Source organism: Paramisgurnus dabryanus, chromosome 6 (genome assembly GCF_030506205.2).
Source record: "Paramisgurnus dabryanus chromosome 6, PD_genome_1.1, whole genome shotgun sequence".
Classification (NCBI taxonomy): domain Eukaryota; kingdom Metazoa; phylum Chordata; class Actinopteri; order Cypriniformes; family Cobitidae; genus Paramisgurnus; species Paramisgurnus dabryanus.
Genome location: NC_133342.1, coordinates 23,510,023 through 23,528,933, shown reverse-complemented (window position 1 = coordinate 23,528,933; position 18,911 = coordinate 23,510,023). Strand labels below are relative to the sequence as shown.

General features: G+C 37.5%; 2 protein-coding genes across 4 annotated transcripts; one reads left to right on the top strand and one right to left on the bottom strand.

Moving 5' to 3' along the window:
- Nucleotides 1–1,383: 1,383 nt before the first annotated feature.
- lrrc8da (leucine rich repeat containing 8 VRAC subunit Da) lies at nucleotides 1,384–7,151 on the top strand. Its single transcript, XM_065276188.1, has 2 exons — nucleotides 1,384–1,646; nucleotides 2,405–7,151. Exon 2 carries the CDS (start codon nucleotides 2,407–2,409, stop codon nucleotides 4,909–4,911), a length of 2,505 nt encoding a protein of 834 aa, XP_065132260.1. The 5' UTR covers nucleotides 1,384–1,646; nucleotides 2,405–2,406; the 3' UTR covers nucleotides 4,912–7,151.
- Nucleotides 7,152–7,318: 167 nt separating this feature from the next.
- znf644a (zinc finger protein 644a) lies at nucleotides 7,319–18,728 on the bottom strand. 3 transcript variants are annotated; one of them, XM_065276186.2, is made up of 7 exons: nucleotides 18,604–18,710; nucleotides 18,080–18,170; nucleotides 14,010–16,701; nucleotides 9,747–10,283; nucleotides 8,980–9,105; nucleotides 8,497–8,599; nucleotides 7,319–8,394 (listed from the first exon to the last, which is right to left on the bottom strand). In XM_065276186.2, exons 2-7 carry the CDS (start codon nucleotides 18,083–18,085, stop codon nucleotides 8,202–8,204), a joined length of 3,657 nt encoding a protein of 1,218 aa, XP_065132258.1. In that variant the 5' UTR covers nucleotides 18,086–18,170; nucleotides 18,604–18,710; the 3' UTR covers nucleotides 7,319–8,201. The 3 variants fall into 3 exon arrangements, with proteins under 3 accessions (XP_065132258.1, XP_073671077.1, XP_065132259.1); XM_073814976.1 differs by lacking the exon at nucleotides 18,604–18,710 and adding an exon at nucleotides 18,465–18,563; XM_065276187.2 differs by lacking the exon at nucleotides 18,080–18,170 and having other exon boundaries at nucleotides 18,604–18,728.
- Between the last annotated feature and the right edge of the window lie 183 nt (nucleotides 18,729–18,911).

Here is an 18,911-nt window from a genome sequence, read left to right as displayed (position 1 = left end):
GTAAAAATTCTAAACACTGTCGATTATAAATTTGGTTTATTCTAGTCAAAACACAGGCAAACATATATGGAGTTACATTCTGTTTCATGTCATAACTTTAAAACAACATATTTATATTTTCTATTTCATTGAGACAAAATATTTAATTGCTTAACTGAAATGTTTTTTGTAAAAAAAAATAAGCATAATAAATGAAAAACTACTTAATTAATTAATTTCCATAAAACATTTTTTTTCTAAAAATAAATAAATAAATAAAGCAAAATAAAAGTCATTGGTTTATGTATAGACTTCACGTGCCAGCCAGTCATGACTCATGAGTCACAACTATGAGTAATGTCTCTGTCCAGCAGGCCAAAGCATAATTTACTGATGGATACATCAAAGAATAACTTATATCATTTTAAACCAAAAACTTTTCTCGAAAAGAACAGACTAATTCTTTACATAAATGGACTCATACCCAGCACTGGCATAAGCTGTTGTATTTTATAGAATTAAAGTACCTGTAAAAATAGGACAATACACCTATTTCGTAATCATGTGTCATCTTTAAACTATTCCTTACATTTCTTTTTTTAATTATGTTGTTACCTGACCTTAAATGAAAAATGACCTTATAATTATGAAAATTATAAACAATCACTAAATATTTGATTCATAAATAATTTGCTTTAAATGATTCACATGTGTGTAATGTCATAAAAAGCTTAGTAAATTTCAGTTGAAATGTTTTATAAAACAAGGGCTGGGCCCATTATAAGAACTCTCCTAGGCTTTTCAGTGGGATAATTTGTTCCTTTTTAATTAGACCCAAGAGAACAAAGGAAGCAAATGGACTCATCAATGTATACCAGTTGCACTGTGACTGGCAATGGGGCAGCAGAGAAACCACATATTTTCTAAATCTGTATATTTTACTTCTTCTACAAAGCATTATAAGCATTGGTGGGAAAGGTAATGGCAATAAAAGAGGGAAAATTGATTCTGCTAATGACAGCAAAAGAAAGATCTAATATCCTCTTACAAAATAACTGAAACCACAAGAAACCATCTAGTGGTTTGGCTAAGGCATTTCCTCAAATAACCAGCAAGCTTAACAAAGCTTAGCATCTGGGTCCTAGTTTCCTCAAAATAAAAAAACAAGAAGCGCAGAACGTGTGGTGAACTGCGTGTGTTTTTAATTCTCAGCACAGAAGTCTCCACCTATAATTGGATGTATACAGATTTGTGTTAAAGCATCGTCTTATGTGCTTAGACGACTTCGTGAGAGTTCATCATTAACCTTTACGCTGTGCTCATACAGTAAGCGTTATTGGCATCGTCCAATGAACTGCGCAGTTGACGAGCGGAACAACTCCGTCACTGACGGCATAACAAGTCAGAGCAGGTCAGACAAAACTCACATATTTCAAAGCGCTCTCTCTCTCTCTCTCTGAGTACAAACGTCGCTGGACATGTATGCGGTTACCATGAGGATATCGTGCTAGAAGAGGATTATTGGACGCCGCTTTTGCGTTCGACTATGTAACGTTAGTGTTTTCCCCCCAAGGATATCTTTTTGACAAACCTTCCGTCTACACATGTCAATCAATATAAAGACAGACCGTAATCTTCCATCCGCGTGAAACACGCTAACTCAAGCAGTAAGTGCCAGACATTTTCATACGTATTTCTTCATTGTAATTTGCGCCAGTATTCCCCCAGGGGCTAGTGCAATGAAGGTTATTCCAGTTCACTTTTGTGTTTTGATTCCTACGACGTCTAGACCTACCATTTTGGACATAATATAATAACGTAAATATTTATTTATTTTGACCTCAATTTATCTTAGCCTGCTAGGCACTTTTGTAAAACCCCCTGTGGTCGTGGCCTTGTTTGTTTGGCTTCAATTTCTTAAAATCCATAAATAGTTAACGAGTATAATTCTAATGATTAACAGCAGTCAACCGGTCAGAGAAAATAGAAGCTAGGAACACGAGTAACTTTCACCGTAATATATTTGATAGGTTAAAATGTTTAACCCTAGACGCAGGAAATGTGATTTTATCACATGCCACACAAACATGCAAGAATTCGCACAGAAGTGCAATTTAGACATTATCTCGCGATGCTACGGTCTTTTTATGTTGTAACTTGAAGCCACGTGCGGTTGGCAGGTGTTTGTCAAATCGTGCGTCAGTAACGTCCACTGTGTATTGTACGTGGATCACACAAAGGGTAACCCTACTATAAGTCTAGTCAGTATAGTGAGAACTGAATAAAGTAATAAAAAAGAATAATTTTATTATTATTTAAACACCTGATGCTTTGATGTGTGCAATTTGCATAAATGTGATGCATGAGATTGTGGATGTGTTTTGTTTGTTCAAACATGCACTGACTGCGCTCCTCTTTATTGCAGAGATGTTTAGTCTCACTGAAGTTGCATCCCTTAATGATATCCAACCAACCTATCGAATTCTGAAACCATGGTGGGATGTATTTATGGATTATATTGGGATAATAATGTTGATGTTAGCCATCTTTTCTGGGACTATGCAGCTATCCAAAGACCAAGTGGCATGCCTTCCCAATTTGGAGGAAAGTGTGAAATTACAGTGCACAGGTCCCGACACGACACAAGCTCCGCATGAGAGCTCAACTTTGGTCGTCGGCACATCCGTCGCACCGACTAAAGATCTTCCTCACAGCGTTGCTCAAGAAATTCAAAGCACTCAACCTACCTCCTTGAATGCGAAAAGTGCATATACTGAACCTCAGCCCAAAGGACGTAAAACAAACCTCGATTATCAGCAGTATATTTTTGTCAACCAAATGTGCTACCATGATGCCTTACCGTGGTATTCCAAATATTTTCCATACCTTGCACTCATACACACCATAGTGCTGATGGTAAGCAGCAATTTTTGGTTCAAGTACCCAAAAACCAGCTCAAAGATTGAGCATTTTGTTTCCATTTTGGGACGATGTTTCGAATCACCGTGGACGACGAAAGCTTTATCTGAAACGGCTTGTGAAGACTCCGAGGACAAAAAGCAGAGGTTCACAGGTGGTGTGGTTTTCCAGAAACACCCATCGGCGGATGGTAAGGAGGACAGCAGTCAGTCTACCCCTTTGATTGAAACTCCTTCAGTGCAGTTTCCCACCGAAAGGCTCATCGCAGAAGGGCCCAGCCTGACCATTTTGGACAAAAAAGATGGAGAACAGGCCAAGGCGCTTTTCGAGAAAGTGAGAAAATTTCGAGCTCACGTAGAAGACAGTGACTTCATCTATAAACTTTACGTGGCTCAAACGGTGATAAAAGCAGTGAAGGTCATTTTGATCTTGAGCTATACGTCAACTTTTGCTGCGAAGATCAGCTTCTGCTATATATGTGAACCTAAAATCGAAAAATTGACCGGTTATGATCAATTTTTCTGTACACACAACATGGCGTTCATGTTGAGGAAACTCCTCTTCACCTTCATGGCTATGATATGTCTCTATGGACTGGTGTGTTTGTATACGCTGTACTGGCTCTTCAGGAGACCACTTAAAGAGTACTCGTTTGAAAAAGTCAGAGAGGAAAGTAGCTTCAGTGATATTCCTGACGTAAAAAATGACTTTGCATTTCTCCTACATATGGTAGACCAATACGATCAGCTGTACTCCAAACGTTTCGGTGTGTTTCTCTCCGAGGTCAGCGAGAACAAACTACGAGAAATTAGCTTGAACCACGAGTGGACGTATGAAAAATTGCGTCAGCATGTTATATGCAATGCTCAGGACAAACAAGAGCTTCACCTCTTTATGTTGTCAGGCCTACCTAATGCTGTATTCGACCTCACTGATCTGGAAATCCTCAAGCTGGAGCTTATTCCTGAAGTGAGGATTTCAGCCAAAGTTTCTCAAATGATAAATCTACAGGAACTGCATCTGTTTCACTCCCCCGCCAAAGTCGAACAAACAGCTTTCAATTTTCTCCGTGACCACCTACGATGTCTTCACGTGAAGTTTACTGATGTTGGAGAAATTCCATCGTGGATTTATCTGTTGAGGAGCCTCCGGGAAATGTACCTATTTGGTAACTTAAACTCCGAACACAACAAGATGATTGGTTTGGAGTCACTAAGAGATCTAAGGCACCTAAAGTCATTGTATCTAAAAAGCAATCTTAATAAGATACCCTCGAATCTTACAGACCTGTCACCGCATCTCACCAAATTGATGATTCATAACGATGGAACCAAGTTATTGGTCCTAAACAGTCTCAAAAAGATGACCAATCTGCTTGATTTGGAACTCCATAACTGTGAGTTGGAAAGGATTCCTCATGCCATCTTTAGCTTGACTAACTTGCAAGAACTGGATTTGAAAACGAACAATATCCGGACTATTGAAGAGGTCATAAGCTTTCAGCATCTGAAGAGATTGTCGTGCCTCAAGTTGTGGTTCAACAAAATCATCGCTATTCCACCATCTATAGGCCTGGTGAAGAATCTCGAGTCACTGATTATGTGCCACAATAAATTGGAGAGCCTTCCCCCAACTCTGTTTCATCTTCCCAAACTGAGGCACATAGACCTCAGCCACAATTCTATCTCAAGCATACCAGTTGAGATTGGAAATCTTCAGAACCTTCAACATTTTGCCATCACAGGGAACAAGGTTGTGGTTCTTCCCAATCAGCTGTTTAAATGCACCAAACTGAAAGTTTTATGTGTGGGCCACAACAGCATCACCTCCATCCCAGAGTCGATTGGGCAGTTGATACAACTGACACAGCTTGAGCTGAAAGGAAACTGTTTAGACTCCCTTCCTTTCCAACTTGGCCAGTGTCGCCTTCTTCGCAGAAATCTTCTCTTTGTGGAGGATCATCTTTATGACACGCTGCCTCTTGAGGCGAAGGAAACAATCAGCAGAGACTGATGTGGCATGAACGAGTGACTTAAAAAAGGGCATTAAAGTGGAAATTAAGCAGTCAAGTTTACATTATTTAGTAAACAGATTTCCACTTTAATTTAAAGGAAAAAAGGATGTTCAGAGCAAAGGTGCCATCTTTGTACCACAGCATGTGATGTCACAGTCGGTTTGCTCCGCTGGCCAGTGAAGTAATACAAGCATTTTCTTGCTTTTTAAGCACGCGCTTGTTTTCAAATAGAGGAAGACGAACTTGAAAGGCATGTTGAAAGTCCAATTGGTTATGCATGTGAGCTGATACATCGAGGGGACCGTCATTTTTACTTTGAAGACAGGAAGCAAATACTCTTGTGTGGCAAAATCTAACAGTCAGGAACATTGCACAAAACAGCTTTGGGTTTGCTAATGTTTGCCTACTGCAGACTCTAGTGCTTACTGTTAGTTATCTAGTTAGTTACAGAAAGTATGCTTGATTTGTTTAAATCATTGCCTATTTATCTGTATTGTTATTTATGCAAATTTTTATTACTACTTTTAAAAATGATATACGTTAGTTGATGCAGGTTATTATTATAATTTTTTTTTAACTTAATTACTACAAAGTCTGATCATGTTTTGTTATATTCTGATTTCTGAAATCTGGTTTAAGATCAATTTAATCAAGATACTGATTTACAGTATCATTACATAATCAAAATGCCCCATACATATTTAAAGGGAAAACTATATCTTATTGCATACTAGGCATGGGCCGTTTTTTTTATATTTTATTTTTAAGCAACATATGTGCCCGGTGAAAATAAAGCCTTTTAAATTATATACATTTCTTTCAAAAAAATATTTTTGTAATATTAAATGTAAATTACATGACTTAATGATTTAATAAATTTTGTGTAAACCCAGCTTATACCTTGCAAACGGTATTACAGAAAATGGTGGTGGTTTTGAAACCTCGACTGTTTAAAACCTCGGTATACCTTGAAACCGGCCCATGCCTATGCATACTGTTACAATATTATTAGCCTCTCGAACCCATAGCAGCTTTCGCTAGTAAAGGACTAACCAAGCGGTCATCTGATGGATATGTAAAGCAAATAATCACAGTTCAGCTCGTTTTCTTGCATACCGTTAAAAACATGACACACGGCATAACATACATAACTAAACCAATCAGATGAGGACTTAAGTGTTTTAAATTTTGTGTGTCTTATGCACACACAAGTCCACCAGTCCATGGGCTTTTTTGTATTTATTTTTTTCCTGCCAATTTAGGAGTCAGCATTTCTAAATAAGTTATACAATTATAAAGACATGATCTGGCTTGAAGAAAGACATGATGAATGTTTAACTTTTCTGTTTTGCAACAACAGCAATATTTCATCATACCGTTTAGTGTGAAGATATGCGTTTCCTTTTGTTGAGTCTTTGCTGATAAGAGACATATCAAGGATTGAGGCTTGGCATATGGGAGGATGTACACCCTGCACTTCTCTTGATTAGAACCATGGTGACTGTTTAAGCTGCCTGGGGTTCACTGGCCCTACTGTATTAAAACTGCCTTCAAAATTCTGCTGTAATTATTGCCTTAATATTTTTGCTTTTCTGATTCTTGTTGCCATTAAATGTTATGCAAACTAGATGCAGATTTTTGTTACAAGTAACCAATTAAACTGTTTGAGCAACAGATTAACCCCAAGTTTGATTAATGTGCAATACTGTGATGAGACACAAGGGTCAAAGAACTCTGCAGCAGTTGTTTTCAAATGATGGGTCAGCACCAAAAATAGCTTATGTACAGCAACACAACAATACTAAATGCAAACAGTCAAATGTAATGAACCGGATGCTCATAAATTATTCACATTTGTCACATTGCCTGCACCATGATTATAATTTTTCTGTCAGGTTTTTAAAGTTCATGGTAAATTTGTAACTCTGCTGTGTTTACTTTTATACAAAAATATGTTGGTAGTGCATTTGGTTGCTTCTTGATAGTAAATTGTAAAATTAGATTTTTTTACAGTAAAACCAAAATCGAAAGAATTACAGTATTCAGACTATACCTGCTATGCTGCTCCATACGTATATGTTTGTCTTGTGGGTTTAGAGAGGATTTATGCACCCCTCTTACATTTGTTGTTGTTGATAATACCCCTTGACATTTGTACATCATGATAGATTGAGATATATTTGACAAAGTGAGTCATATAATTGTACAACAACTCAAATAAATCTGGAAGAAATTCTTATCGGAGTTTGCCTATTCATATAAATTTTATAAATGTTTTCAGAACTTACAATCGTATAAATCCCCTGTGAAAAAGCTTTAACAACGTAAAGCACACCATGTAACAGATATCACTAAATGTCAAATTTAAGTGATAGACAAAATGCTTAGTCTTCAGTTTTGTGTGTGTACAAAAACTGCCACCCTTGGCAAAAAAGTAAGATTGTGTGGCACATTCAGTTAACGTAAACACATTTATATACATATTGTTACATTTAAAGCTAAACAAATGTACAAATTGAGGACAACAAAAACATTTTATTCTGAACAACAAAATGGTTTATAGAGATTTACATTTTCACATAAATTACCTAAAAAGGTTTATACACAAAAATATTTAAACCGTAAAATGGCCTACACAGGTAACAGGTAATGTTTCTTTCCAGCACATGTGGCAAACTTATCAATGTAAAATCAATAGCACGTAGTAAGTGAAAACCAAAATGTTACTGTTAGGGAAATTATCTAATAAGGGAGTTATGACATGCATACTGTTTGAACTGCTAAATATCAATGTAACCGTTTGTTTCACATAATAATGACTGATGTGTTTGTATAAGTCAAACTTCTGAATCAAGTAAATCTATATAGACTTAAATTTCTCTACATTTGCATCAACTGCGCACCGTCCAAGATCTATAGAAAGGACACCAGAAAGATGCACTTGTGTAAAATCTTGAAATTAAAATGGCTTAAAAGTCAAATACAGAAGATTTTCAGTTTTGTATTAAACCCAATGTGAGATGCCTTGAAAATCATCTGAGGTAAAAGTTGTCTTTTGGTGGTGGGTTCAATTGAAATCTCAACACATTCACCCACCAATTGTACGATCAACCGTGTACAACACCAGCACAATTGTAACAATATCTAAAAAGCTGTCTGACAAGAATACTCCCTATTACGAGTAGAAAAAATGAATCCATTATCGATGACCATATAAAATTTCGAAACAAACGATTTACATACAAGTGATACTCCGAGGACAAGATGTGCGTCTATACAGTTCCTGGGCTCATGAGGGGGTTTGCATCACTGAAGGTTGTGCCGGTGGTTCTGTGTTAGAGCAAAAGTCTTTGGGGAAGGTGGTGACCTCCACCATTCCTGCCCCTGTGCGTGGTACAGCAGTATTCATAATGTGCCTTTGTAAATGCTTTATCCAGTCCTCCTGGACTGACAAAGGGCCTTGGAAGACTAGATCACAAAACCTGCACGTGGAAACAATCAGACATTAGGTTACACATTTACATAAAGCTATTTGACTATATATTTTTACATGTATTAGCATATATGTAATTATACTAAGTTACCTGCAAGTTAATCTGTAGATTTCCTCTGAAGTATGCAGCAATGGAAAGGTTTTCTTCTTTAAACCAGACCTCGATCTTTGCTTTTTTTGTTTACAGTCGTAGGCTAAACAAACAACAATGCAATTATGAACAACTATACAAGCGAAATAAAACCACTTTCACATGTGATCCTAGATGTCTTATCAAAGGCCCACTGTGGGAAAATCTGTTTTTTATTGTCGTTTATATGTCTAAAACTTTTTTATTTGCTATTATGATGCCAAAATGCATTTTAAATGATACAATTCTTGACTGCAGGGAGACTTACAACTAACAATGAAGAAATGTTTTTGTTACCCTCAGGGTGACTGCCATGTTGAGATTACATAACCAGACAAATATTATAAGCCTTTCCCTTGGGCACTTGTACTTGCAGAACTATTTTATGATAGGTAATGGCAATTAAATGCAACAGATACAAGAAACAAGAAAAAAAATGCATACTTGTTCCATCAAGAAGGCCTTTTTTCTTCCGATGTGCATATGCCCTCAAATGATTGGACAGGCTAACACCACTATGGAAAGTGGCATTACAGTGCACACACACTTTTCTATTGAGTTCACTTTTGTCTGTAACAGAAAGACAATACATAAAACAAGTTAGTACAGACACTGTAATAACTCTTAACGTTTTATATCCTTCTTTTTCACGTTTCCAATAATTGAATTAGTTACAGTTGTCACAGTTTACAGTATCCAAAACATACCTTTAAAGGTGGGGTGCACGATGTTGACATTTGAAATCCCCTAAACAAACACACCCCTACTCCAATAAAATCTGGACCTTCTTTTGATAGACCCGCCCCACACATATGCAACCCAGGCAACGATGTCGGTTAGTAGACACGCCTCTTACTGCTGATTGGCTACAAGTGTGTTTCGACACTTGGCCTGACTCCCTTTTCCAAAGTGTTTCTCAAAAATTTGCCACCCCGCCTTAAATCGGACTATTTTTTAAAAAAAGGTCTTAAATGTGCTTTTGGTGACTAAGTGGATCTGAAGATTTAACCAAATTAAAAATGTGTGCTACTGGTTGTGCTGTCATGAAAGTTAATTATATTCTAATATAGACATCCAATTGGTTTGTGCTCTGTTATGGCTCTATATACTGCAGAGGTTTTGTGCACACCTGTTGGAACTCAATACAGGCACTTGTACTGTAACATCTACAGCTGATCACTAAAATGCTGTAAAATACAGTTCATATTCACCTGTTAATGAATTTGGCACTGCTTTGGTAGGTTGTATCTCCGGGCTACGATCTTTGCCTGAAGATAAAAGGAGAGCCTTTCTTGCTGTGTGCGTTAGATGCTTTGCTTTGGTCTCATCATGGGCCTTTCTTTTCTTTAAAATTCCAATCAGATCACTTGGAGGTGAGCTTTTATTGCTCTCTATCTTTTTCCTTTCTTCTCCCGATCGAGAAAATATGTGTCTGTGCCGTTTAACAGTAGATGAGAATTTTAAACCATTACTTAGTCTTATAGGCTGGTAAAACCTGGAGCTGTTGCACTTCCTTTCAAGAACTTGCAACTTCATCTGGAACTGTTTCTTGTCACGCATCAATTCCTTCAATATGATCACTGGAGATTTCGACGCAGTGGAAGTCGGTTTTCCCAGACGCTTCAGATGGCCTCGTACATGATTGGAAAGCCCAGTCCTGTTGTCAAACCACTCGCGACAGAGAGGACAGACTAGCTCTGTCTGTTGACAGTCAGTTGCCTTAGAATCAGTCTCAGATGTGTTCACCTCTGTAGAGATCAGAGATTAAAAAATCAAGTAAAAATCAAAATATCTAAACTAACTAACCTGCACATTACACTGCTCGGGCCACTACCTCAAAAATACTCTTAAAATTGTGCATGTATTCATGACGTGCAAACACACCCCTTTCCCTGACTGTACACAAATTAAGTATATGTGGCCAGAATGTTAGCACTTGGAACAAAAAACAACTAATGCGGCTTTCACATAAGGCGCTGTGTGCGCTGCGCTATGAAACCCATTCATTTCAATGGCTTGCGCCGCGCGAGGGCGGTTTGTTGTTGCGTCGAGCAAAGCGCAAGCCCAGCGATGTGCAGCTTGCACTCACGCCGCGGTCAAAGTTAAAAATAGTTTAACTTTTGCGCTGCGCTCTGTGACGATTACCCGCGTGGCCAATAGAAACGGGGCCTCCAAACAAAATGGACGAAAAGCTTATACTCGGAATTCCTGGAGCTAGAAGGCAAGCCGTGTCATGAAAACACGTAGCATTCAAGTTGGCATGTCAGGTGTTTTAATTCAAGTAGTTCGTTGTAGGTAGGCAGCTTAAAGTAACGTGAAATTGAGACGGGCAACATCAGTCTCTGTATTCCTCATCCACTATTTAATCCCAATATAAACACTGTAGTAATTTATTGAAACCCCCCCTATTTTGGTCTGGCCAGCAGAGCACAAAACGCTTGGCTGCGCTGAACCCAGCTGCGAGCACAGCGCACACCGCTTCCTATGTGAAAGCCGCATTAGACAAATGAATCATCATCAGTTGGAACTTCTTACATAGGAACACCTCAATGTATAATCTCAATAGCTAACTCTTCTACACTTCTATTCCCCATTGTTATTAATGTTTTAATAGTAATTTATAAGATTAAAACTACCATGTTTCCATTATAACAAATGTACCGTATTTTCCGGACTATAAGTCGCTCCGGAGTATAAGTCGCACCAGTCAAAAAATGTGTCATGAAGAGGAAAAAAACATATATAAGAAAACTGGACTATAAGTCGCATTTATTTAGAAAATGATTATTCTTTTTAGGGGCATTTTGTTTGTTAAGACTTTTTCCATTGTCTTTAAGTTAATGTTTCAGTTAACAGTTTTTTTCAGGGGTAGGCTACAGGAGCAACATATAGCGCCCTCCCGTAGCTGTAGATGGTAATGTTTTCTTTTGGTGCATGTTAGTCAGTATGAATTAATTTTGACATATAAGTCGCACCTGACTATAAGTCGCAGGACCAGCCAAACTATGAAAAAAGTGCGACTTATATAAAATACGGTAATTGTACATTTAAAGGGATAATTCACTCCAGAATAAAAATGTTATCATAAATCACCCTCGTGTCGTTCCAAACCCTTAAGTCCTTCAATTGTCTTTAGAATACATTTTTGATCATTTTGATGAAAACCTTGTAACTGTCCCGTAGAATGCTATTCCACCAACAATTTTCAAGCCTAGAAAATAATAAAAGACATCGCCAAAAAAGTCCATCTAAGTCCATCTGCCATCAGTGGTTCAATCAAATAAAATGAAGCGAGAAAAACACTTTTGTGCACAAAGAAAACAAAACTAACAAATTTATTCAACAATTTGTTCTCCTCATTGGCGCAATCACGAGCAGACTACAAGTTCCCGCCATGACTTCCTGACGTAGTTGCCAAGCAACTATGTAGAAAGGTCATGGTGAGAACTCGTAGTCTGCTGGTTGCTTGGAAACTACGTCAGTAGGTCAGGGTATGAACTCATAGTCTGCTTGTGAACCCGCCAAAGAGGAGAATACATTGTTAAATAAAGTTGTTAGCTTTAATTTTTTTTGCACACAGAAGTGTTCTTGTCGCTTCATAATATTATCATTTAACCACTGACAAAACGTGGACTTTTTTGGAGATGTCCTACGCTCTTTTCTGGGCTTGAATAGTGTTGAGGAAATAGCAGTCTAGGGACAGTCACAACTTCAAGCCTCCCAGTTTTCAACAAAAATATCTTAAAATGTTTTCCGAAGACGATCAAAGTACTTACGGGCTTATAAGTGATTTATGGTAAAATTTTGATTTTAGAGTGATCTAACCCTTTAAGCTTTTGTCCTCATGTCCTATTCTGAACTATATTTAATTTTTACCTTTACTTTTATGATTTTTGGTGCTGTGACGTGAAGAATTTTCTTATTATATCAAATTCTTATTTCAAAAGAACATTTTAATTAAATTATTTGTATAACATTACTGAATTCAAATTAACTTTCTGATGCTGATTGTTTAGTTTATGCATTTTTTAAGGTTTTTTATACAAAGTGTGTAGATGGTACAAACATTCTGCAGTAAAACTTAATCCCCTTCATGTTAATCTACGTGTGAAAAAACTTACATTCTGTAAGCTGTAGTCAACATCAAATGTATTACCAAATAATTTAAAGAAAAACACCACCGTTTTCAATATTTTTCTATGTTCTTACTTCAAATTAATACATACCTATCTTTTTTTAACGTGTGCACTTAATCTTTGTACAACGCGTTGTGAATGTGTTAGCATTTAGCTTAACCCTATTCATTCCTTAGGATCCAAACAGGGTGAATTTAGAAGCCAACAAACACTTCCATGTTTTCAAACAATATAGTTCTCATCATGTTTTCAGACAATATAGTTCTCATTTTTTATCCACTTAAAAAATCACCTCGTTTTATTTTGTGCCACCATACTTACTCGTAACTACTTATGTAACAGTCTTTAAATAGGGAAAACATGGAATTGTTTTGTGGCTTCTAAATTCATCCCTGTTTGGATCCTTAGAAATGAATGGGGCTAGGCTAAATGCTAACACATTAACAACGCGCTGTACAAAGATTAAGTGCACACACTGAAAAAAAGATAGGTATGTATTAATTCATCTAAGTTAAGGTAAGAACATAGTAAAATATTAAAAAACGGTGGTGTTTTCCTTTAAAACACACTTCCTGCATTGAGGCGAAACAGCTAAATACCCTACTATATATAAAAAATATGAAATCGTATTATATCACCCCCTTTAATGTCCTCAAGTGTCGTGATCAGCACTGCTTCTGAGTGCCTTGTTCGACTTTATGTAGCACCCCAAGTACCGACAGAAGGATGACATCAAAGTACTGCGCGAACATTTCGATAGCAGTCTCCTTGATTTGTCAAATCACTCTCACTGGATTTTTATGTCATCTGCCTCTAGGTTCATGTGGCGCCACATGATCAGCATAGCAGTCAAAAAACAGGCCACGGCTGATCATGTACGGGACAATTAATTACCCCCAAAATACAGGACCCCTAGGCATAATGTGCAAAGACACATACCTGGCTGTTTGATTTTTTGAGCCCACAAACTAAATGACTTGCCAATCTTCCCCATTTGCTAAGCCAAGTCAATCTCCATTTGTCTTTTAAACCTTTATCGATCTCCGATACATCAGAGCCTTCCTGCATTATAAGAATGTCCATGATAGCTGACATATTTAAGTAAGTTATACCTCAACTTAAGTCAGAAAACCCGGAGTGACTCTGGAGCATAGTGATTACAGAACGGTTACAGTGGAGAGAAGAACGTGCTTTCGCTCCACTCCAAGCTTTGATCACATCCCAAGTGCATACATGTCAAGTGAATTTAAGAATCTTGCAATAAACGGAAATCCATCGAAGTGACGGATAACTTTAATCCATGATTGGAACATCTAAAAAGTACAAAAGAAGCATCACCTGTTTTGATTTGTGGCAGTGTTTGTCGCCGAACTGGAGGTACTTTGTCAGGTGAAGTCAGCTTAGCCAAAGATACAGCATTGCGTGCATTCAGGCCCACTCTGTGCAAATGTCCACGTATGTGATTAGAGAGACTTATACCAGACTCAAATGCAGCAGGACAGTAAGGGCAAGCCTTCAGGTCTGTCTCAAGATCAGAGCCCAATTCACGTTTTACACCTGGGAACGGCTCAGAGCCATCACTGTAAATCTCTTCATCTTTGTATTCTTTTTTGACAGAAAATGTCCTTAGAGAACCCTGATCTCTCGCAAAGTGACTAGTGGAGGCACCAAGACGTCCTTTTACAGGTGACGTCTTTTTTCTTAAGTGTGCGTTGACATCAGGATCAGATTCTTGGCTCAGGCATGCAACTACATTGTGATCAGAATCACACATAAAGTCATCATTATTACTACATTCTTTATTCCAATTGGATGTTTCATGTTTCTTGGCATTTTGTCTACATTTTGGAAAATCTAAAAGAATATCTTGACCCTGGATATTGTGGAATGGAGTTGACATTTTCCTTTTGGAAGGTGACTTCTTTAATGTTTGTTTTTCCATATGTATGGAGTTTGACCTAGATCCCTGGTAAGAATCACTGTTTCCAATATCTTCTAAAGAAGAAACATTCTTATCAGATTTAGAAGTGCTTTTAGCGTTTCCTTCTTTAGAACTGATAGGTCGTTTCAGACACTTTGAGGGAGATGAAGTCCCTTCCGTTCCAAAGACTGCATTATCATCATTGAGAGAACTGTTATTGTGGCACTGGCCTTCGTTTAGAAACCCTGTTGCACTGATACCATCAAGATACTGATGTGATTTGCATTCTGAGGCACTCTGGTCTTCATATTTCTTTCTGGATAAAAGAGTGTGAATTGATGTGTCAAGTTTTGACTGGCTTTGGATTTTTTTGTTATTTGTCCAAACCTTTCGTAACTTTTTATCCTTTTGTAATCGCCTTGATTTACCATTGGTCAACCTGCTCTCATTTTTGTACGACGTCTCGAACTTCACAGATGATTTCGACATCCTTGATTCTGGTTGTGCGTGTGTGGTAAGAATTTTGCAAACAGATGGTTCTTCATCACTGCTGGCAAGGGAAGATTTCTGGTCTTCATTAAATTTCGGCAGACATGAAGCGTCAACGTGATTTCTGAGGACATTTTTAGGTTTCCTTTCCAAAGAACAGGAGTATGACATTGGAGGTGATGCAGCATTTTTGTTTGATTTACTGACTTTGCGTGCCACAAAACCATCTGATTTCCATACAGTCAGATCAGCATCTCTTTCGGAGTGCTCGTGAAGCAAATGATGCCTCATCTGAAATTCATTCATTTCCACAAAATCACACTTATTACAACTATAGTACCGCTTGTCTTTCTCGTGGGTCTTAGCATGTTGGACAAAGGTGTTTGGGCAGTTGGTTCCAAATGTGCACTGGGGACATTGCAAACTCGCATCTTTACCTTCATCTTTAAGTTTATCCAACTCAGTTCTTTCTTTTTTAGTTTTCTGTTGTGCTCCCTTGTGAACATTCATGTGATTTATCAATAAAGTTCGGTCATGAAAACACATTTCACATTCCTTACATATAAATGGCTTTGAACTAGGTGTGTCTACACTAAACGTGATTTGTGATTTGTGATCTTGAGGTTTTTCTTTATAACTATTCCTACGTGAAAAAACGGTAGGTTCCACCTTAGAAACTGGGTCTGTCGGTAAATTTTCCATGATCAATCCCAACATTTCGGTCTTGCAAACACGTTTTTTAGCTGGTTTGGGGAAAAGGTTTTTGACCGCCTCAGCGCCTCCATTTATATACTTTGTAGTTTTTACACTGGGTGATCGTGGTTTGGATGCTTTCCTTGGAGAACGTATCTTCTTGACAGGACTGCATTCTGCCTGGCTTCCTTCACCCTGGTGATCTATTGACTCAAAATCCAAATTAGAATAGAGGTCCATTGAGGGATCAACTTTAAATACAATTTCTGCTTTACGTTTTCGTCTTCTGTGGCCGAGCGGTGGCTGAACACTAATGGGTGAAGGAACAGTGGGAATTTTCTCCTCCATTTCAAGACCATTTTCATCATCCCACAGGAACTTCATGAATTCCTTCTGGGGATTCCAGCTAAGGTCACTTGCATCATTATAATTATCTTGTGAGATTTCTGGAGATTCGTTATCAAAGCCCCATATCCCCCTATTCTCAACATCCTCTGCTGTCAATGTTTGCCTAATTGTTATTTCTCCCTCTTTTCTGAGTGGATCATGTCCTTCAAAGCTGCTTGTGACAGAATTCTGTGCATTGAAAGACTTAGGGAGGAATCCTGGTACATTTTTTGAAATATCCAACAAGATATCATCTGAGATATGGGGTGAGGTGGATCCATTGACATAAGCAGCTTTGGGTGGTCCATCTGTGCACATGGAGTCCATAAAACTGACATTGGTTAGGAGGTCTCCCTGATCACTGAGTAGTGCCATGGTCTCTTGAGGACACTGGACTGATGGTCCTATGAAAATCCCGTTTTGTGAAAATGCCTCACTGTTCAAAAGGTCCTTGGAGAATTTTGACATCAAGGTGTCAATTTCCCCTACATTGGCACTTTCGTTCAAGCCAGACATTCCTAAGAGACCTAAGGACTGTTTCTGAGAAATAAGGAAAAAAGAAAAACAGTAGATGAGCACCTGAATTTAATACTTTATCACGCATTTCATTAGGTTTTCATTTTTAGTATGTGAAAAAACATTCAAAAGATATTTACTGCTAATTTGTCATCCAGCAAAATATTATAAATCCACATAGTTTTAACTAGTTTAATCTAACATCTAACCAAACAACATCATACCTATTACATTTAACTGTACTGCCGTTAATTGAAGAGAAACAAATCAATGCATTACTGTATTTGTAGCATCACATTAAATCACATTATATAAATAGACTGATGGTTAGTTGTAACATCACATCAGAAGTAATACAATTTATTTATTTTTGTTTGTTTGCAAGGCCAATGGCGGACCGGTAACTAAGGAAATAGCAATCATTTTTACATTTTAGAATTATTATGCATTTTTAGCTGTCAATTGTGTATATGTAGTTGCATTATAACTACTGCTATTGTTGCAAATGATAATTGAAAAAAAGTTATCTTCTAAAGAAAACTGAATATTAAAGCAAAAAAATATTAAAAACAAATGCACTTGGCCAATGATCCAGATCTACTACTTTAAGAAAACATCAAGTTTTAACTTGTAAAAATGTGGTAAGCCAATCAATCTCTATTGTATTTCTGGGCATGCAGGTCAGTCCAGCATGCTCAGAATCAAGACCTAGTATTCCCAAAGAACAGAAATTTTTATACCTTTTATGCAAAAACTACTTTTACAAGGTGTTTGGACATAATGTGTGTTGGCAGTGTGTGAGTACCACCACATATACCTTGGTTTTTAATCCCCATTAAATCAAAGCAGTCTTATTACACATGCCGTTTTGATTCTCTTATCAATGTGAAGTCACATTGATAAAGCCCCGCCCACTTACAGTCCTGCATTACCATAGTTTCCACCCTCAGCGAGTTGTACTCTGTCCACTAGATACTAATGTCTCAGACTGTATTAATCAGATCTATTTTAACTGAAAGTGCTCATTGTCTTTTTGTAAGGAAGTGAGAAGCTGTGGCTCATTTGCATGTAAAGGTACAGACATTAAAACAGTGCATTTATGCTCCCACCCAAATAGGGGGATTTTGGAAATGCTATAATAAATGATCTGCGTGGAATTTTGAACTAAAACTTCACAGACACATTCTGGGCACACCTGAGACTTTTATTTCATCTTGTAAAAAGGCCATAATAGGTGCCCTTTAAAAAGTCTTTTGCAGCATGCATACTGCTTTTTAACACCGGTAGGTACTACTACAGTATCTGATGGCAGTGCTACAATATACCTTATTACACCTTAATACAATGCAGGACAAGGACACACATTTACATTAAGCAAACAGAACAAAGTTTGTTGGCTTACATGCATTATGTACTATGTAGAGAAATTAGGTGAAAACCTCTTCATTCTGTGGCACAACGGAATGTAAATCACATGCTGTGAGTAAGAACATCTGTGTAAACACGTAGATAACACGTTTATACGCAATAACACTTGTCATGGACTCAGATATTATTGTCGTGATTTAATTTCTAAAAATACACAATACATTTCAGTGGATCAAGAACTATACTACACAGGTTTACAAAACGTTACATGCTGCTATCAACCATGCAACTAATTTGCTTAAAAACAGTCTTTTTAAATAAATCGACAAGGCAGTCAAGATGAAGAATTAAGTGCATTAACTGCAGTCTTAAAAATGTTTTGACATCTGTCTGTTGCAGACATTACTGTTACCACATACCATAAGAGTATGCTAGCAAGGTAGCAATCAAGCCCTTTATGCTTCACATCAGGCTTGAAAAACCATGACCATAGGCGAATATTGAAGCTACTTTGATGATTCCACCTTTAAATGTTGTTGGAAAATTCATATGGCCTACCGTTCTGCAGGTACGACTGTGAACAATAACACTGAAGTGAAATCATTTCATTTTTTTCGCTCAAGCTTTCCATCTATTGCGAAGCCGCCATGTTTGATCGATGGTCCACAGACAGAGGCATTGCAGGTCATCGGGGGGGAATTACAACGCTTAAACAAATACATAAATAATATTTTTACCATTGTGATTACACAAAGACATCTACTTATTTAAACACACTTTAAGAAATAAAAAACACGTTGTATACGTTTAATCGTGCGAATGTGAATCATTTTTATTCGTTCTGTAAGCTGTGCCCCCCAAACAAA